The sequence below is a fragment of the Hetaerina americana genome, unplaced genomic scaffold (assembly GCF_022747635.1).
Source record: "Hetaerina americana unplaced genomic scaffold, ioHetAmer1.1.p SCAF_42, whole genome shotgun sequence".
In the NCBI taxonomy this organism is placed as follows: Eukaryota; Metazoa; Arthropoda; class Insecta; order Odonata; family Calopterygidae; genus Hetaerina; species Hetaerina americana.
In genome coordinates, this window is record NW_027287008.1 from 3,805,836 (window position 1) to 3,832,635 (window position 26,800).

The 26,800-nt window shown below is 43.2% G+C and overlaps 1 protein-coding gene across 1 annotated transcript in view; it reads left to right on the forward strand.

The window, feature by feature from the left end:
* fz (frizzled class receptor) overlaps window positions 1-11,478 on the forward strand; it is a 252,779-nt gene extending 241,301 nt beyond the window's left edge. Inside the window, exons 3-4 of the mRNA XM_071591153.1 lie at window positions 7,171-7,439; window positions 8,710-11,478. Coding sequence (XP_071447254.1) covers window positions 7,171-7,439; window positions 8,710-9,120 — 680 coding nt within the window. The 3' untranslated portion in view covers window positions 9,121-11,478. The remainder of the gene's footprint in view (window positions 1-7,170; window positions 7,440-8,709) is intronic.
* Window positions 11,479-26,800: the final 15,322 nt, after the last annotated feature.

Consider the following 26,800-nt stretch of genomic DNA (forward strand, 5'->3'; position numbering starts at 1 on the left):
TAAACGCAAAATAATTCATGGCTCTTTCCGGTTGCTAAAATGAAAGTAAATTTTAGAATAACTGTTAGATGCATTAAATCAATGGGAGTTTCTCTGGCCGGAGGAACAATGTGGAAATCTTTGATAGATACTGATGATAGAGGTAGATAAAATAATATTATTATTTTGGTATTCAATCGGTTTAGGTAGGTTTTGAATGAAGCGCACACTACTGTACAACGGTGCTTTGGCAATAAAATAATATATTTCCTCTTTGTTTAAACCGTGGTGGGCATTGATTCTGGAAATCTCCGTGCGCTTCGAGCGAATTACCGTTGTTTCAGGTGTTATCATTACGCACATGGGCGTGTACAATATGTCGTTACGAACTCCATTCCATGAGAATGCGGCCACGCTTCGAATTGTTCGGCCGGCGTCGAAGAGCCTGTCCCTTGATGCTGGAGAGGGAGCGGCACAGGGCGGGAGGGCGAGCGAGTCAGCCCTCGAGGGAGGGAAGGACTCGAATTGGAACGGGAAGGAGTTATCTTTCTTCACGACTCCCCAGTCGCCCTAACCCTCCCGCTTTCATCTTCCCATTCCGCGGCCCGCTCGTCCCTAAGGGAGAGAGGGGAGAGGCGGAAGGGGCGGCGGGTTGCAGGGTAAAGGGTTCGGAATAAAAGGGATAGTGGGGGAAGGGTCTGAGAGAGGCGATAGGGCGTGAAAGCTCTGTGGCGCCGGCGGCGTCCACGCAGCGGGGGATCGGTTGGCCTCTCCCGCCCCCCTTCCTCCCCAAACTAACCCCCCTTCCTCCCCAAACTCACCCCCCACCCACCCCTCGGAGCGCACAAGACACGGCCTCTTGTTTGGAGAAAGAGAGAGAACTTCGCTCTTTTGTTTGGCCGAGTAATTCAGGAGCTTCACCCCCTTCCCTCTCCTCTTGGCTCGTCCTCGACTCGGCGAACTCCTCATTATCCTTTTATCATTTTTTTGGCACGCGGTTCTCCCTGTGTGTATTTGCAGAACAGGCAATTTGAGCATTTTAAGAGGGATTCGCTCATAAAATTTGACTCTTGAGCACTTTGACTGTTTTCTGGATTCTTAATCGAAGGAGAAACGGAAAATAGTCAGAATTTCAGGGTAAAGGTCTTCCACCAGTTTCTTCGTTGGCCTCTTACACTAAGTGTATTAGAAAACACCTTCATAGATGCTCAGTTTTTAAGGTATAAATCAAGTTAGTATCAAATTTGTACCTGTTTTTCTTTTTGAATTATTTAGTTGATGTGGGAGAGTTTAGAAAGGGTTATTTAAATGGATTCTCGCACGTTTATAGTAAGGCAAATTTAAAAGTTAAATGATGGCCGAATGTATTTTTTACTTTTCATCATTCCCCTATTCAACCGACCTTCTGGTCGATTACCGTTTATGGTTAATTAGCTAAGGACTTCGTAAAATAGGTACGTAAAAGTGTTCTAACTTGTCAGTTCCATGTGGATTTATAGAAATGCAAATAAGCGCCAGAAAGTTGGACCTACCGCAAGGATGAACTTTTATACTTTTCGGTTTAGCTCAGAATGAGTGTAATGCCCACTTTATCCACAAATTCGTTCATTTGAAAGTGATAGTTCTCAGCGCGGCCTATAAATGTTGGACCCGAATAAATGGATTCACGTTGAAGCAGAATGAGTAGGTAGGAGTTTAATGCGGGGGAGGGGGAATTCTCCCGAGACATGCTAACGGATAAATTTGTAGACTATTGGGATGCGGAAGAGATGAGCGATCGGTCAAGAAAAATCCTTCTGATTGATGAATCACTTTTCATTTATAAGCATTGCCCCTCAGAGCACTGCTTTACGCTGACCTCTGCTGACTTTCACTTATAGACATTGACGTAATTTTTGCTGTCGGAAACGCTTTCTAAATTAGACAACATTCCCTAGCCGCGATAGGTTTATTTTCCTTTCCTTTTCACTAATCTTGTCCTTCCTCTGTGCACACTTTCCCACGGCGCAATTACTGATTGCCTTCGACTCCGGAATGTTGTCCACGATTAAAGTAGGTGCTTCGATGTAGTATCCCATTTTTCACTCTACGCAGTGGGCATGTAAATTAAAAAAAAACACTTTTTTTGACGTTGTTACGGCTGCTGCCATAAGCTGCTTGGTAAAATCCACGGCTGATTTCTATTCCCAGCGGTGGATTTGAGTTTTAATTTGCGTCGTCCTGCACTTAGCGGCCGATTCATTCGCGAAAGAGAAAATTTCAGACACGCTTACCCCTCAATCCGAGTTAAGAGGTTTATGCTTGAAAAGGGAATTTTTTATTGTACGCTTTCCGCGAAATGCCATAACTCGTGGACGATGCAAGGGAATTTTATAAAATTTCAAAATGGTGTTAAAAAAAATATAACCCCCGAACGAGCTTTTCAAATTGGATTCCTTTGTGAAAGGTTTGACTCGGATGGACGTTTTTCGCGGGCGCGTTGAAAAAGTCATCGCGTTTTCGACGCTCATTTTTCGCCCGTGGTGACGCGGTGGATCTCCCGCCTAAAAATTATTATTGGTAATATGTGTCCCCTCGTTCCCCTGCCGCGAAATTTGTGCCCCCTCCCTCCCCGCGTCATAATCGCCGTTGGGTTCCATAATCGCTCCGCCCCACCCACCCTCGCTTTAGCTCGCACTCTCTGAATCCGGCCCCCCTCTCCAACCCCAAATCCCTCCGGGCGTTGACCATTTGCACCGCCCCTTCCGCCCACCCACGCACACACGAATACTATAGCACAAAGTCTGCCCTCCGTCCCACGGGACCTCTCCTTCCGCCTGCCCATCAACGGGCGCATTATGACCTTCCCCCCCCCCTCTTCCCCAGAGGACACCGCGTCCAGGGAGGGCTCTTTGTGAGTGACCCTTCTTCCCCACTTCTCCGTCTCTCTCTCTCCCTGCCATCCCACGCAATTGGCGGACCCCGATGCTCGCTCCTCCGCGTTGGGACCCATCAGTCAATTCAGCAATTTCGCCCGCCAGGCCTTATGACCTCCCACCCCCTCCCTCCATCTCACCCTCCACCCCACATCCCCGGAATCCACGCCGGGCCCTTTTCAGGCGACCCAATCATCCCACACGCCGCGGCCTCTGCCGCCCGTCCTTCACTCCCTTCCTCCGCCGATATTCTTCTGTGTCCTCCCCGGGTTGGATGGGTCACAAAGTGGATTGGACGGACGACGGGCTACGACGTTTTCGGTCCATTTCCCGCCGTCTTCTTTCGACCGAAGGCGGCGTGGGTCTGCGCAGGGGGGCGCGGGGCGGGAGGGTGGGCGGGCGGGCCGCCATCAATCCACGGCCCGGGCGGGTTTCCCTCGTAGCCGTTCATCGTTTGCTCTGGGGCGTGTTTTGTGCCTCGGTGAATATTACGTGCGCGCCTCCCCGTCTCGGCGCCAAGTTTTCAGCGAAACGTCCACCCGGGCCGGGGGAGAGGGGAAAAAAATGCGAATGTAAAAAGGGTGTTATTCGCGAGGGAACGGGACGGTCATGATTTGTTTTCACGCTTGGTTGCGTTTCGTAAAATGAGTTCGTAAAAAGGGAAAAAACGAGAGGCAACGTTGTTTTCATCCCGTGCTACATTTCGAAATTGGTTTCGGATGTATTATTAGTGTTTATAGCTGCGCAAAAAAATAAAATACAAGATAAAAGAATCGCTTCCTCCTAGCGCAGTGCCAAGGACGCTTTTCCATAAAAAAAAGGTTATCAAAATAAGGAGACGTGCGCTTTACTGCCGCCTTCGTATTTTCTATTTTGTTTAGGAATTCCCTTCAACCGTCTCTTTTCGTGTCTATTTCCGTCTCCGTCCCATGGACGCGCAGATGAAGGGTTGTCTGTTTCCCTACTTTTCACCGCGAGCGGAGTTCCTTTCGGCCAATTGAGTGATAATCCTATGAGCGCAAAAAAGTGATAATCCGATTCCGTGGCTCGTGTCCTATATCGCCGTCGCCTCGTAGGAAATAAGTTCACGTGTTATTCTCCTCTCGGTGTGCGAGAGGAACGGGTCTTAAACCCACTCGGTCGAAAGAAGAAACTCTCGAGCATATCCACTCGCTGTCAGGTATCAGGTCGCAAACAACGTCTCCGGGGAGAAGAATAAATCGGCCCGCAAGTCGCGAATGCCTTCCATTTCCTTTTCCTTCTCCGTTTCCCTCCTCGGAGTGAATCTCCGCCCTAGGATCGCTCTCTTGTCTAATGATTAACGGTGCGCGTGTGTGTATTACCAATTATTTTTACCTTCCATCCACTCTATTCCTTCGTTTTTCGCTCGTGCTGAGCATTCGGTGACGGCTTACCGTTTCATTGTCGAGTTCTCCTTTTTAGTTACCCTCCTCGTCGCGATGCTATTTCCTCCCAACCCTTTCTGCCGCTCTTAACATCTTTCCTCTTAGCCTCCAAGGCTACATGGTCACAATGTCCTCTTCTGCCATATATTCCTTCGCGTTTTTTATCATTCGGCATATAGTATGACGTACGAACCGAGGGAGTTTTTGGTATTAGTCTTTGTAATTCACGACTATGAATCCACGTGAAACATTTCCTTTGGAATTAACGAGAAACGGCTGTGAGTCGATATGATCGATTCGATTTTAATCGCATTTTTGTGAATAGCCACTCGATCCTAGATCCGTTTTTGATTCACTTTTTAGACCATTACATATCCCCAATTTCGTCTTCACTGCTGGAAACGATTCATCCCATCAGGAGTGTACCTTTTTCATTTATTTTTCTCAGATTGTTTCGTTTTTTCCAAGCTGGCAAATACTGCAATACTTTGCTTGATTCTTATTGAGCGTATGGATTTAATTTCTATTTCCTTTGATATAAAACGCTGTAGAATTTGACTCTAATACTTCGAATTGCTGAGATTCTTAACTTTCAATTTTTTCTCATAAATGTATTCGAGACTCATAACGGTTTCAAGTTTTTGCTAAATCGAATAATAACGGTCGTATTTGGACCTGAACCCAACATTCTTCCCAATTTTTTCCATTTATCATCTGCATAATTCAGCGTACGTTCAGAAAAATGCAAGGACGACAGCATTGAGCGCACGAAAGACCAATAATAGCGACCGTGAGTTTGTACTAATAAATAAAGCATTCCGAAGGGACAAGAACAAGACGCTTGACATCTTAAAGAATCAATAACTCCCCCATATTATTTTATGGGAATGTGAGCAATTCGCAGCTGTCACGATTTTATGGAAATGCCATCGAGTTGCTCCACGGGAGTGCAGGCATGACACGGCTGAAGCAGAGTCGGAGGCGTCGGGGCATGACGAGAGACGGGGGGGGGGGAGGGGGGGGGGCATGCGGAGAACCGCCCCAGTCACTTCGCAACGCCCTGCCCATAAAACCTGCGGCTGTGGGCTCTTGTCCCAAGATGTCCGCCAATCCCTCCGCCCATGCACTTGCACGATCCGCGACACCTGGCCGACCTGTGGAATGACGCCCTCCTTCACTTATTCACCTACCCTCGAGTCACCTTGGGTTCGTGCATTTCGGTATTTATCATTTGAGCGTGTGCCGTTACCTTTTGTTTCACAGACCCTTGATATTCGCTCAGGGGCGGGAGGAGGGGTAGCGTCGAGCCCCCTGGGGGGGGCAAGTCGGGAGCAGCGATGTGGGCTCGCTCGCACCTGCGCTCCCTAGCCGCGCTTTTCCCCTCGGGGGAGATTTTCGACGAACTTTCTTGAGCTCTTTAAAAAGTGAGTAAAAAGAAATGGGGTGGTCCTACGAGAGCGCTTTTGGGATACCAACGTGAGCTGAGGGCTAAACTTCTCTCGATCGAGCCAGTTCGATAGAGGTGCAGTCGGTGAAACTCAATTAAATTCGCTGAGAAACTGGCGTGCTGAGTAGTCATTTGGTGCGTCTTCACGTCCATCGCGTAGATTTTCTCGACCTAGTATTATACTCGCACACACAGTTAACCTGGTGCGCTCACCATAAATAAGTTTTATAGACATTATAAAGTTTATCATGTATTTTATTCCGAAAATCTGACCGTTGAGAATGGGAATACATTTTATTCGAGAAATGTGAACGGTAACTATTTCTAGATTCGGAATTTTGAGGTCATTTGGCGACTGACATCTGAAATCATTGCCTCCATTAGGGGTAGATGGGTAATTTGGTGGGGGTAGGACACACAGGGAATGAATGAAAGGTGGAGTGAAACTCGGTGCCAGTATTAGCCTACAATTGACGAAAGGCGCCAAGGGGTCCACGGTTTAGCGTCCCTTCCGAGGGACAGCATACTTGCTAAGTGCTCTCCATATGGCACCAAAAATTGGGATAACACCGTAATATCCTGCCCGGGCCCTCAGAGTGTGAAGCCAGTGCATTAGCCACCGTACCATCTCGTTCGAGGAAATCCGGGATAAACCCGCGGTGCCCGAAGCATTTCCGCTCCCTTTTCTTTTGAGTGGTGTTTCTGTGCCTGGAGAAGGCCGACTTTTCATGGGAATTTCATTGCTTCTCTCAACTTCTTATTATTCCACCTGTTTCTCGAAGCTTATAGCTAGCTTAAGTAAATTTGCAAGGCCTCGAATAAGAGACTTAATAAAGACATTAAAAAATTCAAACCGCCCACATTTGCTGTGGAAATGTGTTTGTGCTGGGAGAAAAAATATTTGCAAATTTCTGAAATTGCGAACCGAAAGGGTTTTTTATACGAGCCATAATGTATGCATTTAATAGTATAAAGCGTCGCTTGGCTCAAATCCATGATGTGGAAAGAAACCATTAGGCCGTCCGTATTCTGTCACCAGGAGATAGTACTCTGTGCCGGTGGTAAATTATTTGCGTTCTGTGGTTCAGCCATGTTATCCTCCTATCACGACCAGTAAGTTGGCTTTTATTTTGAGATAAACGCACCTTGACCAAACTATTGCACAATTAGAGAACAGTCAAACTTTTTAATATTTGTATAAGAGCAACGATTTGCTCGGGCGTGTCAAGTGAAACGTCATGTGAATGAATGCATGAAGACCAGTGTCATATCATTAAATTGTCAGTTTTATGAACCGTGCCACGAAACACCGTTCATTCAAAGTACGCGACCCGATTGCATTAGCATGGAAAACGGTTGGCAGTGATTCCCCTTCCTCGTGATTTCCACCATTCACGCATTAATTTCTTCGTTTCCTTCGCAGGCGACGTCCTCAGCGGGGTGTGCTTCGTTGGTCTGCGGGACGCGGACGCCCTCCGGGGCTTCGTCCTCGCCCCCTTGGCCTTCTACCTGCTCCTCGGCACCGCCTTCCTCCTCGCCGGCTTCGTCTCCCTCTTCCGCATCCGCACCGTGATGAAGCACGACGGCACCCGCACGGACAAACTGGAGCGCCTCATGATCCGCATCGGCGTCTTCTCTGTCCTCTACACCGTCCCAGCCGTCGTCGTCCTGGCCTGCCTCTTCTACGAACAAGTGAGCGAAGCCCTCCATTTACCATTATGAGCTTTTTACCAACCATAATAAAAGCAATAACAAGTGGTAATTCAATACTACAAAGTGAATTAGAAGCAAGTTTAATTTTGGAAGCTCCTCCTTTTTTGTCTCTCTCGTTTACACGTACCCCTTAACTGTAATTTTCCTATGCTGTGTCCCCTGGGTCCGTTTTCCGTTTCATTGCTCTTGAGTGTGCTTCCTTTGGTACTGGAGTCTCGGCCTATAGCTCCCTACGTGATACTAGGTGGAGCAAACCTAGTGGGATGGATGGAACACTGGATGTACGTAATATCATACATGGAACACCTGTACATAAAGGCGGCAGGCATAATAATTATGTCTAAATCAATGAATTCTTGGTGTTCATGATAGGCAAATGAAAATTGATTTGATTCATAAGTTAAAAAGTTTGATAAGAGTGGTGGTGAATAGCCATTGGCTTCCGCCAATCAATTGGCAACCGCAACCCTTCGCACTGCCGTTACATGGTAATGGAGCAACCGCCATTACACGACCAAAACGTCATAAGAAAGCCTAGACTTCTCTGAAGCCAGTCTTCATTGAAATTTTGCTATAATATTGGGTGTAAAATGGTGGGTCAACTAAGAGAAATTTGAAATAAATCCAGAGTGATGTCCAGTCATCTGGAGTCATATTCTCCACGGACTTCCCACGGAAATCTTAATTTTCAGGTTATATTGTATTTCCTGCCCTTGATTTTGTTTTTTATCAGTGTCCAAGAGATGAAACGGAATCTGTCGCGCTATGTTGGTGGTCTATTGTATAAGTAAGTGATTTTTAATTTCGTTAGGTAACCGTATCATCGGAGTATAATCGTTGCTAGTTCCTTAACAATGAACGTCATTCATGTAGATGAGAAAAATGAGCCCGATCCATTCCCTGTAATATGTCCGCGACTAAATTAAAAGTTGGTTATTTTTATTTGAAATATTCGTTTATTGTATGACACAAAAATACCTTTTACATTATACCGTTGCTTCAAAGGTCTCCTCTGAGTTGAATAAAGCATCAATATAATCTTTAGACTTCGTCATCTCCTTTTGAACCATTTTTTTCGAGCAAATTCCACTGTGCATTGATGAATTTAGATAGACGTCAATGTAAATAGTTTCTAGGTCTGGTTCAGATGTTACCCTACTCGGCTTTACTCGCTGAATTCACCAGTCAATTGATCCCTCGCTAGCCCATGTCCTGTGGAATGCCTTCTGATGCCCGATTTCGTCCACAGGCCCACTTGGACGCGTGGATGAGGGGCTGGCACCTGGAGCTGTGCCACCCGCGGGTGCCCGTGGGTGCCGTCCTCCCCGGAGGCGGAATTCCGGGCGGCAGTTCCCCCTACCCCATCCCGTGCCCGCTCACTTCGACAGGGCTGGTGGCGAGCCTCGGCGCCGTGGTGGGCGCGGCGCACCACCAGTTCCAGGGGGTCCACTCGCAGGGAGGAGGTCACGTGCCCATCCTGCACCAGCAGCAGACGGAGGTCACCGCCAAGCCGGAGTTCGAGGTGTTCATGATCAAATACCTGATGGCGCTCATCGTGGGGATCACATCCTCCTTCTGGATATGGTCGGGCAAGACGGTCACCAGCTGGAGGAATTTCTTCCTGAGGATAAGGGGAAGGAGGGTCGAAGCCTACGTGTGATTCGAAACCCTAGCACCGCTGTCATCGGGAGCGAATTGTGTTCGTTTTTTGAATTGATTTTTTTTCAAATCGAGTTCTTTTTATTTGCGTGAGCGTTCGCCAAAGTTGTTCGAGAGGACTCACTCACTGTATGTAGCCTTAAACGTGTAAAAGGAATCCCTGAAGAGACTGAAAGTTTTCACGTTGTGATCTGGTGTCGCCCGAGCTCCTAGGCCCGCACCGAAACCCGATAATGTCTTTCGCCGATGTCCGATGGAAAGTATCTGCGCCGCCATGACGACGCAGTGCCTTTTTTCCTCGTGAGTGCGCTGAAACGTCATCCAGCTTTTTGAAAAGGCGAAATAGCCGCTGAAGGATCTCCTTGGGATGCCTTTAGTATCTTACTTTTCCTTAATGTTTTGATGAGTCAACCGACGTTTGTAATCAAAATATGTTGCATTGACCGCGACGCGGACTGTAAATATCGCACGTTTGCAACACAATATTAATTGAGAGTAATTTGTGGCAAACATTTTGTTGGAAATGTGTTCCGGCGACTTTGTTATTTGCTCAAAGTGATAATACATTTTACGGTGATGAAATTTTTACTTTAAGCATTATAAAGAAACACCTATTGCCTTTGAAAGCTATCACTTGGACAATATTTTTGAGGAATGGCCCATTTTTATATGTCAGTCTTTCTCAGTAAGATCTTCGGATGACAGCTTCTTGTAGTGAAGAAGTGGCGATTACAGGACTGGCCTTAAACTATTGAGCTTTCCTCGTCTGTCAAATGATTGATAATGTGGATGTGAAAAAAAGCATTGCATGTGATCAAAGTGCCATTCACTTCTCTTTTGGCTTCTTTTTTTTGTGAGGTAATTCAGAAGTGGTGCGGCGGAATTTAGTGCGCCAGTAGCAGGGCAATTTAATTTTTATAGAAAGGAAGATAAGGAGGAGAGTAAGGAAAGGTAGCCCCGTGAGAATATTTTATATCATGTTTTGGTTCCTTTGTCACTAAGGATACCATTTTATTAGTGTCCTTGATGAGGAAAGCCTTATTGTTTAGGTTTCCGAGTGGAACCTACTTTTTAAGAATGCACTCCATTTCAATAGTGCCAAACTTATTATTATTTCATTGACCAACTCATTATCGTGCGTAGAGTTAAAGTGTTCACATCATGTTTGCCTCATTTGGGAAGTTCATTCATACACCTGTTTCAAGGGCATTGTAGTTACTTTGTTTTTCATCAATCTATCACTATTAAAATTTGCGTTGCTTTTGGTTATTTGTAGTTCCTCCATTTGAGTTAATTGTCCTTAGCCAACTTAGTTTTGTGGCATGACTGACTTTGCCGAAAGTAAAGCAAATTGTTCATATTATACCTCACGTGTCATATATAAGTCTGAATACCAAGGCCTTTTATTGGCTCTCAGGAAAGGCTTGTCATTGTAAATAACATTTTATTGATGTCAATGTGAACATGATTTTTTAGGAAGTGGAAGTGCTACCTGATTGAATCCTTTGTGAAAACTTAGACATTATATGTATTTTTGTTATGACCCATTCTTTTAAAAATGTGATCATTGAGAATAAAGAAGCAAGTTCTATGTGGGTATTGGAAATTGGAGCTTCACTACATTGTGTACATAGCTGTATAAAGTTATAATACAAATTAATTAAAACTATTAACAATGTTTTATATAATATAAAAAAAAATGCATGGATTAATTGCATTAGTCGAAAACAGCTGTGTCACACATAGGGATGTGTTTATAACTCTGTAAATAAAAGAGATTTGTGGCGATAGTGTGCTAGCATGTCACCCTGATGTGTGAAACAACTTAACTGTGTATAGTGTTGTATTAATATCATCCATGCATTTTGTTTTTGTGTCATTATGGTATTAGAAGCCAAAAACTTCCTTTTTCATTCACTGTAACACCCTTAACATCATTATGTTGCTTCACATTTTTTCTGGATCATTGAAGGTCTAAGTAATAATTTTGTGCAAAAATGTATCGTTTAAAAAAAAAAAGGTGCTATGAAAAATGTTCATGTTTATTCAGCCGTGTTTTTAAATATACCGTACTCTCTGGCTTAAACAATGTGTATCATCATCGTGTCTCCCACTTATAAATTGAAATGCCCGATTTAATGTTCAACCATTGCTGTTACTTTAAATGTTGAGGGTCAGTCCACCTGTACGGACGATGCCATTTGTATATTTGTATTGCTGTCTATTATTTCTCACATCTATGGTGTACATGTTTCATCGTCCACATCGATAGCATTGACGATCCTCACTTTGTGGGGCACCTGTTGTATTTATTTTATTTTTAAAAATAAACGAGGACTTATTGCCTCATCATAAATGAGTTCACTGCATTTGCCTCTCTTCCCTACCCCCATCCCGGTACTACTACTTGGTGAGGACTGCATTGTTGGCCAGACCTCCCATGTGATGAAGGAAGCTCTTAACTTAACTGCTACAGAAATAAATCAAAATGAGAAATTCCCCTCGATTTCCTCGCCACTAAAATACTATGTCAGTCATGCATAAGTGAGACGGTTGCGGGCTCCAACTCCAGCGCTTCTAATGTAACTTTCGCAGAACGAGCGTGCTTGAGAAATTGGAAATATTAAGAAAATGCAACTTTTTGAGTGGTGTGTCTGTCAGTCATAAAACTGAGTTAACATCTCCCCTACATTACTTGACCAGCTCATTTCCACAAACCCCCTTTTTCCGATCCTTCCTATTTGACTACGCGTATAGTACGTACGAGTATATATGCATATTCCCAATCATAAATACAAACTAAATGAATAATCCTGTATTTGTATCTAATTATGACGTATGACAACAACCCGTCGAGCGCAGTTAATAAATGGATAGTAAATTCCAATTCTTTTGAGCTGCTCTTCACTGTGTTGAATTACATCTCTTAACAGTTTTTTTCAATCGCCGAACTAGTGATTGAATACTGCAGACTCTGTATCCTTAATCGATGGCATCAACACAACTTCCATTGTCCCAGAGTGGAAGTGAAACAAGCATTTCTTTAAGCATTATTCTTGGGCCCTGACTTCCAAAACCTATTGAAAAATATTTCGGTAAAGGGGCATAATGCACGTAGCTTAGTCAAGAGGAGGTGAGGGAAGGAAGGAAACAAATCGTGGGGATGGATTCAAAGAAATTCTGAGAGAAGAAAACACCTCCTAAAACTTTCTTTTCACACATTTCCATCGTTCTTTGCACCCTTCGCTCTGCGTGGTCTCCTTCCATCCCTTTCTCCTCCATTAAGAATGTTGATACTCTACCATCAACCCTCTTTAATGTTGAACGCAAATGTTACGTTTACACCCATTGTTTTGTTGAAACTGGATTGTACAAAATCTACATTAACTATATCAGTTCATTAATTTAAAGACGGAGTTACTAGAATCGGTATGTTTATGCTCACTAACAAGAAATCTTACTTGTATATAAAAGGGGATCGAGATGGTGCGGGGGCTAACGTACTGGCTTCCCACCCTGAGGGCGCGGGTTCAAATCCCGGCGGTGTTGAATATTTTTCAGAGGTATCTCGATCCCTACTTGAGGTGCTTTGTGGAGGGTACTTTGAGTGAGTACGCCGTCCGTCGGATGGGACGTTAAACTGCGGACCTCTTGGCGCCTTTCGTAAAGAGTAGGCTAATGCCGACGCCGGGTTTCTCTCCACCCTTCATCCTTTCCTGTCCATCCCCTATGGCGCAAATGACCTTAGCTGTCGGTCGCCTCCCCTCAAAACTACTACTACTTGTATATAAAATCGGACCTGTCGGTTATCAGGTTAAGTAATGGTCCAAGTCAACTAACGATTTGATATCTTGGGACACTATAAAAGTGGGCCTAATCGTTAAAGATATATTTTAAAAAGAAGGCCTACGTGGAGTCGATTACCTCCTTATATTTTCCCACTGCCTATTGCGGTGTATTGTGGGCGAATTTGCATTATCACCTTTCCCATCGGAAAAAAGTCTTCAAAATTTGAAATTTCAGACCGATTTTATTTGACAATTGCAAGAATAATTACTAAAACCACATGATAACCACCATCGATAGTTAGGAAAAATCTTCTTCCTGAAAAACCTGGGATTCAAAACAATATTGGTCACTGCACGGCAGTTCCCCCTTCGTCGAGGGAATAGAAAGGAGTGAGGGGAATGAGAGTCGAACGCTCCGTGCGTCGGAGGCGGCGCTGGCTTCGCTAGCAGGATGAAATTATGCGACGACTCCAATTAGACACGAGCTCTCCAATCTCCTGCAGCGCGTGATTTAACATCTTTAAGGGGATCTCTTTAATCGGATGGTTTCTTCGGATGCGGCGGGATGATTCTTTGTCCACTATTTAGTTCAACATTAGTTGATGTCTGCGAATGAAATTCACCTCGACGGCGAGACATTCATCCCATCATCGGGTGATATTTTGCACCCTAAGCGTTAAAGAAAGGGATAACTCGTTTGCAGAATCTTAATACGGTACGTGATTGGTCAAATGAGAATATGCCTATGCTCTACGGCTGGGGAAATAAGAATAAATGCCCCCTACAAAATGCTTCATGCATACTTGACAGATTTGGTTACCATCGTTGACCATACGGCTTCTGTAACAACAACTTGTACTTGCAAATGTGTACACATACATCTAGGCAACTCATCTACGTGTATCATGGCCGCGCATAGAAGGGCTTGGCAGAGAGTTGTATTGAAGATGCTATCAAAGTGTCAAGAAAAAAGTTCAGTAGTCAGGAACTGTTTTGCCATTTTGGCCCCCCTTTCAGCGTGGCTCCCGGGACACATGTCCCCCTCCACCGTAGTTGTGGCCCGGTCACCGAGTTCTTTACGAATTCTTTTCAATCCATTGAATTGATTGGCATAAATCGTGGTCCTTTAATTTGTAATGCGAATAGTTGCTGATTTTTTTACGGTGGCTGTAGTCTTGGGATTTAAAATTAAAATTGAGGCAACATGCATAAAGTCTCCCTGGGAAAGATCTTTTATGTCATATATTAGATAGGATGACGGGATCCATCCATTCCTCCCTCCCCAACGCAAGTCTACTCCCTGAGAGATCCATATTCTTGCATTACTGTTTGTTTAGGGTAAATTTTCCTCTTTTCTTTTTCATGAAACGTACTTCCCATTATTCTTCAAGCAGATCCATTTGCCCAAGATTTGACAAAGCCATCTCTTCCATCTTTCCCACGCATTTCGCATGGCACAGTGTGTGCCATCCTCTTCTATTTTACGGTACTTTTCTTCGTTTTTCACATCATGTGAGCATCCAGAACCAAGGTTCGGATACCTCCCTTCTTTTATACCTTTCTTGACTTTGATTTGATTTTCAAAAGTCTCCCAGTCCAAAAGTGTTTCACTTCATAATATATTTTATGTACTGTTTCCTTGATTAACAACGTGGCTTTTTTTATCTCAGGAGATGCTTCTCATAATTGCCTAATCAGGAGTCTCTAGTGGCTTCAGCTATTTGAGCTATCCCGAAATTGATGATTGTCGAGTTCGTAAATTCTCATCTTATGTTGTTTCTGACGTAGACGAAAGATTCTCCTTCTTAATGTCCTTCCCTTACCCAGTTGTTTCGGGTCAAACTTGTGAAACTTGTCATATTGAAGACGGCGTAACCGAGATGATTCTCCATCTTCTTTATGTGATAAAGCCGGTTGTATCATATTAAAGTCGTGAAATCTACGGAGGTTTTCGCTCAAACCTTCCCTTCTTATAACCCTAAGTTTCCTTAACAATCTACGTCTACATTATCCTCGTAAATTACCGCGGGGGTGTTACGAAACCAGCCTTTTATGTTTTTTTGCAAGCATCTCTCGTCCGTATTTCGAATATTTAGTCTCTTTCCAGGGCATATGCTTGAATGATTTGATCCTTTGCGTTCTTAGATGTCCGGGGTTTTCTCAATCGTATGTGCCATGAATATTTATTAAAAAGTAGTGTCTTAGTTAAAGTACTAATTAGGAAATGAAGAAGAATCGAGAGATTTCCGACACCGATATTTGCCTACATCTGGTAAAATGTGCTTATTAGCCTACTTTCCCTTTGAAAAAATTCTCATTCACACAAAGTTCATGTACAAGTGCTTGTACACATCTACCTCTGCTTATTTGATACCTACCATTCAACCCACGTTTAGAGTGATTCCAGGCATCAGAAATAAATATCAACTACGATATGGTTTGGAGCTAGTGGAGAGCCTCCTATATACCCAAAAAGATTAAAATAACCGATGTTGAAAACAGCTTTAAACTCGCCGCGGTGCTAACGTACATCCGGATGCGTCGGTCTGGAGAAGGAGTTTCCGGTTGCTATCCTGAATCCCTCACTCTGGCATGGCTATTGCGTAAACGCTGGTGGCTCTAGCCCTGGGAAATCTGATGGAAAACTATGAATGACGCATCGGAATTCATAGTGGTGCTCCGGCCAACCGATATACCAGGGAAACGTAATGATTAATACACACTAATAGTGAATGGAACACAACTGACAAATCTCGTGCACCGAAATTTGTTCGTGCAAACCAATAATTTGCATTCAATTCATGAATAATCATGGTCACTTTTGCTTTTCCAGGTTTTTGTTCAGAAAAGCACCAGGTTATATTTATGTATAGATTTATTTGTATGCATTTTAAAAATTACTATAAAGTGATATTATATGTTTATTCATTGCGTATTCGCATCCATAGTCTTCAAAATTAAAATTTTACTTTAACAGCCGCTGCCGTTATTCGATCAAAATTTCATTCGTTTCATTTCTATTTTATTATTGTATTAAAAAATATCGACATATAAGGAAAATGATTAATCTTCTACTACGCTGACTTTAACTCCTATGAATACTGTGGATAGTTAGGGGTAGAGAGCTCGAACAAATGCAATGGAAACGCTTCCACAGAAAAAAATCCTGACCTAGAAGTGATTCCAACGTCAGAAGTGACCTCCTTTCATGAACCTGTCATTTTGGCAGAGATCCATGAAATTATAACCTTTGGGTTAATGGTGTCCTACTATTCCCTATATCTAAAGAAGAGCTTTGGTGAATTCTTACTTCCCCATCGCCGCTTCAACTAGTATTCAATTCAATAATTAGAATATCATGCTCTTTTTTCACTGTAACCCTTGGACCAAAAATTATATAAATTATTCCGGCTTCAGGGATTTCATAACTTTACTTAGCGTATTATTTTATTGAATTAAATAGTTTTCCGATATTATTTCTAAGTAATCTCAATTTATTTATTATTAATACACATGAGTTATCTGAAAGTATTAGATATAAAAACATTTATTTTTTTGAGTAAATACACAGGGAGGAATGAAACTCATGTTTACTTCCAATATACTTACTCTTTTGCCCTGGGTTTGAATCAGGTGTGTGCAATGGAGGAGCGTAGTCATCGTTTCGGAACGGCATAAGTTTAAAAAGGGTAAGATTTCGAAGGTGGTGGATTGGCTGCCAGCCAGCAAACCCCGCAACGCATACGCCCTGTCAAAAGATAACCGTGGATGTTTCTGGGACGATAAATGTTTTGCGCACACGGACTACTCGAGTCCTGAACCGAGCGTCGTGTGACCCGAGACACCTCGCTGTAAGGATGGACGCCTCGCGGCTTCGCGGCGGACGCTGAGACGACCCTCGGCCGGGTTCTTCCCCAGCAGATCCCGATGCTCAAGGTAAATGCAAACAATGCCCACTAACCACCCCGCACACGTTGTAAGTTTAACTCTTTATCGACAATTGCGCGCTAAACAGTGAACACTTGAATGGAATTTAGCCTGCCTTGTATCGAATCCCATGCCTAAATAATGGTATTTGTTGTTAAGCTTTGGAAACACCTAGTTTAGAGCTGCAAGGCCGAACTATTATTTACGGTCTTAAGATTTCAAGTGAAAGTATTGACTAAGAATCGAAGAACTAAGCGGTCTTAGCCCTACTCCCATTATGCTCCCGACTATAGTTTAGGAGGGTAGAAGGATTAAGGGTTTTTGGTGAATTTTTTCAGGGAATAATGGAACTCTCATTTAATTAACGAATCAGAGGGACGAAATTCGATCGCACCACGCCTTTTCCCACGTGACAGTATGTTCAAAATTTTATGGAGTATGGGCTCTCGTTAGTGAAGAAGGGTGGTGGAAATGCGGCGTCCCCTACCCTAAGTGAGATTTGTCAAAATGATCTCTCTCTGAATCTTACCTAAAATATTGGAATTTAATTAAGCAGGAACGTGAATTATACCTCCTAAAAACATTTATTTTGCTCAACTTCAAGTTTCCTTGAAGTCCGCTGGGTCTTAATAAGGATTTCCACCGTATCGACCTTAATCCGCCGGGTTTTAAATACTTCTCTCATGGCTTCAGTTTGCATACTGGATCTACGGGAGGAAACCTTTTCCCCCATTAACAAAAACGAGTTGCCGATTTGCGCACTCATTCTTTAGATATTCTTGAGCTTTGTTAGTACAACTAGCTCTTTCCTAACTAGCTTTTTTCTTCAATGCATTTCCTTCATGTCTCCACCTTAGTCTACGTAGACTTGGGCTCGTGATACAATTGTAATTGACCAACTTAGGTCTCCATAAAAGACATCGAGGGGCGCTGAACACGATATCCTCTCGGCGGTTATACAAAAGCGAAAGAATATTCAAAACGCCCGGCATGTGCAGTAGTTATAGGTACATATCGATTGCCAATCGATACATGATTCGAGTCAGCCTTAAAGGAAGCGAGGTTTCATTAGACGGGTTATAGGCAAATTTATTGAAAAGGTTATGATTTTGATAGGCCGCGTTCGTAATGTGTGGCAAATATTTGAAGTTAATAGGTGAAAGCTTTAATCAAGCAATTGTATATGGTTCGGAGAAAATCCAATAGGTTTGTTAAAAATTTCTGCGAGGAGGCAGTAAGCGTGATGAGTAACGAGGAATTAGCATTGGAGCTCATGATTCACTAAGAGTCGAAAGAAACAATATTCGGACTAAAAGCAGTACTACGCAGGCATGCTACCATTTGACGGCTTCTTTTCGCATGAACTTGACACAGGGATGTTTAAATATTTCATTGCAGTTGTCGAGCATGGCGTTAATTTTAGCTGTTTGCTTATCATTAAAGGACGGTATTATGAAAAGTACTGAGTTTTTCCAACCATATTTGAAAAAGGAGAGGCTTAATTATCCACTAATCATCTGAAATCAATGTATAAGCTGTAAAATGCCCACTGGTCACCGTAGTCGTTTGTCCAAATTCATCGATTATGTACGAGTCCTTATTGAAATTGATTTTTCCTCTTGTGTGTGGACTCGTGAACATGAAATACGCTGTCCTTACCCAGTTGATGTCATCGTACGACAAGGCCATTGCTGCTCTTTCAAATAAATGCATATCAAGATTCTTTAACATATCAAACCACCTTCTTGGAATACGGAATCGCGTGCTACTTAATTGCTAAGCTGAGTATTTCTAAAAAAATATTATGAATTATCTGATAGGTCTGTTCATGGCACTAAGGATGGGCATAGATTTGTTTTGTCTCATAATTGAATTTTGTAATCTGAGTGGTACTGGGAATTTTATCCATTGAATCTCACTCCTACACGTAAGCCAAATGCAATAAGTGTATTCTGTGGACATTTTGGTTTGTCAAAGTAATGAATGATCTGTTCTTAGTAAATTATAAGAGAAGTTATTCTGAATTTCGGCCATGAAGATGGCTTTCTGGAATGCCTGCACAAAAAATGTCTCGATAAGTGTTCCTGGCGCCGAAAGGGGAATCAATTCAATAGCTTCGCATACTCAGCATATAGAACGCTTTGGCATAGCATATGGATGCGTGCACACAGCATAAAACTTACCACAAGGTTCCAAAGTCAACACTATAAGGATTGTGTAATTTATTCAAACGATGTTACAAAAACGATTTGACGTGAAGTCTGCATTGGCTTAATCTTTCATGTTGATCATCAATCAATTCTAATGGATCTACTTTGGATAGGACTTCTTACGAGAAGAACTAAATTGAAGAAAAGCGGTTCCTTATTGCTTAAAAAATAATGTTTGTTGATTCTTCCCCTTGCGCATGTGATAACAGTTAATATTGACCCAGAAAATATCGATCCTCTCCAGAAAAATTGGGGAAAATGGAGCCTGCCAATCAGAAGTAATATACGTGAATTATTCAATGAGATTTTACCAACCCATATCTTTGTACCCGCGGCCCTGACCCGGCCCCTACCTCCCCACGCACCCAATTGCTCCCTATGGACACTCTCTCCCTTACCCTCAGCTCCTAGATTGTATTATCAAGAGTTGTCTACAGGCCATGGTGGTTGTTTTTGATGGTTCCTCTACCTAAGAACAGCTATACTTCAAATCCCCATCTGACTCAATACAAAATAAATATTTAAAACCCTGTCTAACCGTAAACCATTCTTCAAATCCACATACTTTCTGCCTCCTTTCATTCCGTCCAACTTGGCTATTCTTTTTTCTGCCTCCACCTCGCTTAGCCACCAATCTCCCCCGTCATGGTCTTCACAATTCTTTTTCCGCTCATTGTTCCCTTTATCTATTTATATTCCCCACCCTTTTTGAATTCATCCCAACATCTCTCTTCTCTTCTAACATTCCTAGAGTCTCTTCGTTTGTATATATTTCTGTCCTCCTAACGTTTTCCATCCTTCCTCGTGAAAGTGACCCTCAGTACATACGTACGATATGTCACATTCGTACCGGGTCCCAGGGGTCTCTTTTTCCAATTGTCACAATCATAGGTGAGTTGCGGATGTAAAAAGAATTATTCTCCCAGACATTTACCAATAATTTGGGTCCGATTCTAGGCATTTTAGGTTTCGTTGTAATTTTACTCGTTAGGATCGATCCTCTGTTATTTTATTCATTTCTTCTCCAAATGAACGCACGATTTGCCATTTTCCGTCCCATGTGATCAGTTATGTTGCGCGACACCACTCGGAAAAAGTTTGGAACGATAAAAGAAACCATTGGACTCGTCTTAAAAAAAAACAATAAATGTGTAACTTTAAAACTCACAAACTTTGTGTCGAAATAGATCAGAGTGAAAATTAAGTAATATGGTTAAGAAGTAATACCTCGCTTGTATCCTTTTCCAGAATTATTTGGGTTGGGTACAAATTTATTTTCCACTGTAATGAATAACTGATCGTAGCACTTTTCCACTTGTGGAAAAGTGCTACGATCAGTTATTCATTATGTTCGACTTCCACCACATCACGCCTGAAGCTACTCAATTTATTCTTTTCCACTCTTGCGTCATACGTTTTCCATTAGATTATAGTTTGGAACTTGGGCACTGGAACGTAGCGCATTCGGCAACCCATCCCATACATAAGTATAGACGGTTGAAAAGCCGCATATCCGTCCGTCTTTCATGGATATTGTGAAGTAAGCCGTTTGATAGACATTTTTTCATTTCAGGAGTAAAATGCTGTTGTGAATTCAGCAGTCAGAGTTCATGTAAACGGAAATACTTACAATTTATGCATGGATATTTATACTCTAAGTTTTTAGGCTTTACTTCGTGGAAGTATTTAATATCCCCATTAAAGGATTATGCACTTTTACACAGAATGAAATTCGGTGGAAAAGTAAAAAATATTTTAATGAGGACCATGGGTGTTTCTTTCTTACTTTGGAAAAAAAGTGAATCCTTACAACCTTAACTACAGCTAATATTATGAACCTAAGAGGACGATGATCTCTTCCCTTATTCAATAGTAAGAGTTTTGAAATCTATCTAGGCATAGTCATCTTGTCCGTGGCACCAACAAACCAGACAACGAGCTCTTTTCCTTCAAGAATAGTGGCGAGGGACCCCAGAAGAGATAAAGAGAAGTAATCGTCCTGGCATATGTTATGCGCGTCCGTTATAACCCAGCCACCTTGTTCCCCATCACATCCTGTCACAGCCTCCCTACCCAAGAGCTAACAGAAGTTATGCTAAATATTCTCCAACCACGCCCCTAAAGTCTCTCTTCTAACCTTGTCGACGGGAATTCTCTTCTAAGCTTCTAAATTTACTGGTTGCTGAACTTACTGACTCCCGGGACACTTCTTCCTAATAGCTCCCTCTTCCATCCCCCACCTCCCTTGGGATTATCCCTCGCTTCCCTGAATGTAATCCCTTCCATCAATTCTCTGCCGAGACTCAAAGTTAAGGCGTCGGATACCAATTATTTCTTTCCCCGTCTACCTTAATCTCTCTCTCTCTCTACCTCTCTCCTTCTATCCCTCACTCCCTTAGCTCCTCTTGATCTCTTGAACTAGTTATCCACCTCCGGTCCCACAGCGACGCGTCCTCCCCAGACACTCTTTTCTCCTCTCCTCCACTCCGTTTATCCAACTTCATCCCGTTTCTTTTGATTTTCCTCTTTCCTCGGATACTCGAATTTTTTTGTCACATCAAATACAACTTTATTCGTTTAATTTTCATTTTTTCCATCCCGACAACATCACTCCTCTCGAGGTTATTTATAAATCCTGTGATTAAACCCGAGGAATGTCTTTTTACATTAAAACATTCTGTCAACCCTCCTAACTAGAAAATTACCTCCGCAAAAAAAAGAGTTTTAAAGTAAAGAAAGCATTCATTTGAGTCTGTGACTTCTTGGGAATAAATTAAATGAAATGTTTTTTCTTTAATTTATGTGTGTATTTTTGCCAAGATTGGCATTTCAAATTAAACTAGGTGTAACCTGTGTGTTGTGAGAAACATCAAAATGACGTAGGAAAAGTTAGTACGTAACATAAAGTGAAATTAGATGGCAAAATTGTCTCAAGCTAAAGTAATTTTCAACTATCGCTGGTTGACGTCTTGCGGAAACACTCTAATATCTCGAAGCAATAGATTTTATAATAAAATATGGAGTTTTGCATTTTCTTATCTCGTTTATAGACATAGTATAGGCGTTTCCCTAGCTTTCTGTGTTATCGATTTACACAAGCCATTCCATCTCTTATTGAATAAAGCGGTCAGATAAAGGGTAGTAATTTTAGAGGTCTCAAAAAAGCGCAAGTACTAAGTAAAATGCCTCCTGCGTGATATTCCTCTTATTCCCATGAACTCCTGTGCATTAAATCATTCGCTTTTTATTCCGATAGTTATCTGCTTGAACCCATTTACGTCAAGTCCTCATGAAAAATCTAGGTAACTCTCAATAAAGCGTGGTTGCATGCAATTAAATTCCTACGGCAAAAACAATAAAAACTCAACAAAGATACGCCGTCGAGCATAAAAAAATTATCTATTCATTTCAGCAGCACTTTTCTTTCGTCGTAAACCTGACTTTATACACTTTTTTTTAAGACCGAATAAAAAATTTCTGCTTGTTTGTAAAAGTTCTTGAGCCCAATCAGTAGCATAATTCTAGTAATTAATCGTAATTTACACGGAGTTATTCAAAACGTGAGTTCTCTAGCAGTACGATTCCCAGGAAATTTTCGACATCGAAGGAGTCGAGTTCAACGCCCGGGCAACAGAATCCTTGCATACGCACACGGGAAGTGTAAAATATAAGACAAGTGTGCGTCGGGCGTGATCTCTTTCGTGCCCTCCCCACTTTCCCCCACCCTCCGCTCTTGATAATTATTTCGCAACCCTCCGCACCACACTTCCTCCCTCATCTCCCGCCAATCAAATTTCCTTCAATATCCATCCCTCGACACTTATTTCCGTCGTCTCTCAATCGCCCATTCGTCCTTCGTCCCGAGTTCATTTCTTTCCTTTTTCCAAGGGATCGCCCCCCTCTTCCTCCCCTCACTCTCATTCCGTCGCCGTAAACCCTTGTCCCGTCCTTTTAGATATGCGTTATTCTTCGCGTAGATTTATTACGGATAAAAGCGAGCGAGAGGAGACGGAGCGTGGTGGGCAAAGGGACACGTGGGGGTATGCGTCGGGTGGATGAGGAGGAGGAGGAGGGAACTGAGATTGGAGGGAGTGAATAGGGAGCGGGGGAAGGGCTTGTGCGTTTGTGTGAGTGAGCGAGACGGAAAGTGCGCCACGGAATACTTCTAGAGGGAGGCGAACCTCGCAGATAAGTGTGCAGTGAAAGGGGATTTAATACCCTTTCCGAGTTGTTTTTTTACATCCTTTCTTAATGCCCTTTCCCTCTGTCCTTCCTAAAGATTTCGTTGTTGTATACGTCGAATGTTTTAAAGGAGAGAGAGAAAGAGGAGCGGGGGAATCGGTTGTGAGGGAGGTGGCAGAGGAAGCGGTGGAGTGTCGCGTGTTACGGGGAGATTACGATGGGGGACGGAGAGAGCGTTTCTGTTATTTTTCCTCCGCTCCCTCACTGGCGTGGCAGAGGGCGTGGCGACAAAAGATCAGGAGAGAGAGAGCAAAAATGTAATAATAAAAAAAATAAGGACGCATTAATTTGGTTCGGAGAGAAAAATGGGGAACGGGAGCGAGGTGTGGGACTCCTTTTTTTCTCCCACACTTCCCCTCCCCTTTTTCTCTCTCTCCCTCTCTCCCGGGGGAGAGGGGGAGGAAGGAGGAGGACCTTTTCGAGTGCGGAATGGAGAGAGAGTGGGGGCGGAGGGGGTGGTAGGAGACAAGGAGAGAAATGTCGTGTGGCGAGGGCTTTGTTTCTTTTGTTTCGCTTGTTCGTTTTCAGCTCAGAGGAGGGAGGGAGGGAGGGGGGTTTGAGGTAGGGGTTTATGGGAAGGGGCACGGGGTCTCCAGGCTGTCTCTTGTCGGAGATCGAGGGCTGGTTCCACGCTTTGGAGGCGTTTATAAGAGTGATAAGGGGGATGGGGGGATGTGTGTGAGAGAAGGCAGGGAGGGACACTCCGCGGCTAAAGTTAAAGACGGCAGCTGCCTCCGACGTTTCACGGTCCTGGATGGTTTTTCCCTTTTTATTCGGGAGGGATTTTCTCTCTTTCCTTCCCCACTCCGCCTCCACTCACTCACTCACACTTCGCGTTTCCTCCTCTGGCACCGAAAGTTTTGTCGTCTTCCTCCCCTCCAGTCCTCCTCCTCCTCCTTCTCTAACTCATTCTCTTTTTTGGCGGGGGTGTGGGGGGGGGCGGTGGCGTTGGGTGGGAGTGTGACGACGTGGGGGAAAGGGGCGGAGTTCACAGCTTCCTGCATGATAAGTGGTAATTACCGGGTCCTCGGCGAGGAAATTCCTACCCAACCTCTCACCCTACCCACACACCACCCCGGCTCGAGGGTTGGATAAGGGCGGGAGGGGCGTGGAAGGGTGGAGTCGGGCGAGGGGTTAGAGGAGAGGGGGTGGAGGAGGAAGGTGGATAGGCATATCGGTATTGGGGAATGAGCCCAGTGGTCCCTACTTTCCGGCCGGAGGGTTAGTGGATATTTCGTAAACACTTGAAACAAACGCGGGTGTTGGGGGGGGAGTCAACCCCGTGGAGGGAATATAAAGATTGGAGGGAAGAAATTCGGCGATTCCGTCCACTTTCTGAGCCCCTTAAGAGGATATTCTTGACGGCTTAATGTCAGAGTCCCAGTCGAATGGGTAAAGAAGACCGGAAAACGAGGCAGATTTCTCAAAGTTTCTCGCTTCTTATCCCCGAAATCTTTAACGGAAAAAGAGAACAAATATTAATGTCAATTACACATCTTTCGAGGGTAGAATTAAGTCTTCCTCGGAGGCATAATTTTTGAACCGTCGAAATATTCCTCTTATCTTCCCTGCAATTTTGTGAACTCGACGAGCTGCATAAATTTTCTTTTCTGATATATATTTTATAGTGAATTGCTGATGTATGCAAATTGATTGTCCAAGGCTACGGTATTTTTTCGTCGGGCGATAATTAATCCTCCTAAGCTCACCTTCGCCGATGGTCCGCTGCATATCCGAGTCCTTTAGCATGGCTGGATAGCATGCTGGATCACAATTATCATCGCATCCTTTCAGAAGCTAGTCCGAAGCGATGAGGCTTATTCGCAGCTTGTTTATTACTTTTTTTCTTTTTCTGGCGAAGGTGTCTATTCTGCAGAGGCAATCCCGAGGAGACCCGGTAATCATGGAGAGATTCACACCACCCAAACGGACCAAATTTCGGAATTAAATAATTCCGAGATAAGCTGCCCGTTTCGGGAAATGGGCGGCTTCGTGAACGAACGGGAAGCATCGCATTATTTCTTGATAGTAGTCTGATTTGGGGCCGACTGGAATCGCGAAGATTACAAGGAAGACTTAAACCACAGTGAAACCAACCAAATTCGAGTTCTCAGGGGACTGCTTGCAATTTCCGAGATACAGTGATTTAGCATCTCAGGCAGCACCAATCCATGGAATACGCGAAAAATGGAACTAAATTCATAAAAATGAAATAATATTTTTTTAACAACCTTACGGTTTATAAAAAGAATTTAATAATTCCAAGAGGGAAGGATTTTTTGTGACTGCAAACGGTTTTTAAACGATTAGAAAAAACTCCAACCCCGAATGAGACTTCCTAAAATTTTTTTGGCCATAAATATTCTTTCTTTTTTTAATGCATCCAAATGAAGCTCATGGCCCCCGAGAAATGCCTCTCGCATGATGCTCTGCGTCTCGCAGGTTCCGTCTTACACGGGAGCTCGTTGGAAGAAAACCTTTACAAATTAAAATAACAATCCCGGCATAGAAAGTTTTTCGCCTTAAGCATGTTCCGCCGTTGACAAGTTTCGCTGTAGTATACAAATCATTCGAGAATGGCACTAACAAAGAGGAAATAATTTTAGTCCCGTATTGCATTCGTGAATGAAACTATGGCGAGAGGTTGAGGGGAATTCACTGTCGAACAAATCGATTAAAGATATCATTTTTATTCGCTAAATCCGTGACCATGGAAGATGGAAACATCAGGCGCGGGAGTTCAAAATCCCCGAGTGTCAAACGAAACCTAAAGCTCATAATAAAAAACTACGAAAGCTGTTGGCATGACACGCACTGCCATATTCCCTCGCAGTGGCCTGCAAGGCGACTTTCATCTAGAAGCAGAGATAATGTAAACAACTCTGGAGACCGTATTAGTCCACATGGGGAAAATAGTGATGTCGATTTTGTGATTTTAATGTGGACTTCCCGAATTTCTGTATTGAAAATTCTAGGGAATCAGAACCTTTTCACCCCTTCCATTCGTCGCGAGATTCTTCCATGGCGTGCAAATGTACTCCAACGGAACGTAATGCTTCATCTGCACCTTGGCCTACTTGTAGAATACTTCTGGGTTAAATAGCAATGGTGATTCCGTACCAGGCATGCACGGTACTATATTTAAATTTGCTGAAACATTAGGGGCAAATTGAGGATATTCAAAGAAGTGGCAGGCATGGTACTTTACCACTTCTTTTTTATAAATGCGACCATTTTCATATTAATAACACACCTTCAGGCATTTATACTTATAAAAACTGGGTAAAAGTCTGTCTCTTCTCTTAACTAGCATCACTTCAAAAAGTTACACCCGAAAGTATTAAGGTTAATTAATACTTTCTTTAAAAGTCATACAAGTAGAACTAACAATATTTATAAAAATCTTCTAATGCACTGCAGTTCTTAAATTTTAAGGAGAATTTTCCGCATGCCACTCCAGCTGATAGAGAGGCTTACGATAAAATATAGTTATATGCTGTAGTAACTAAGAATT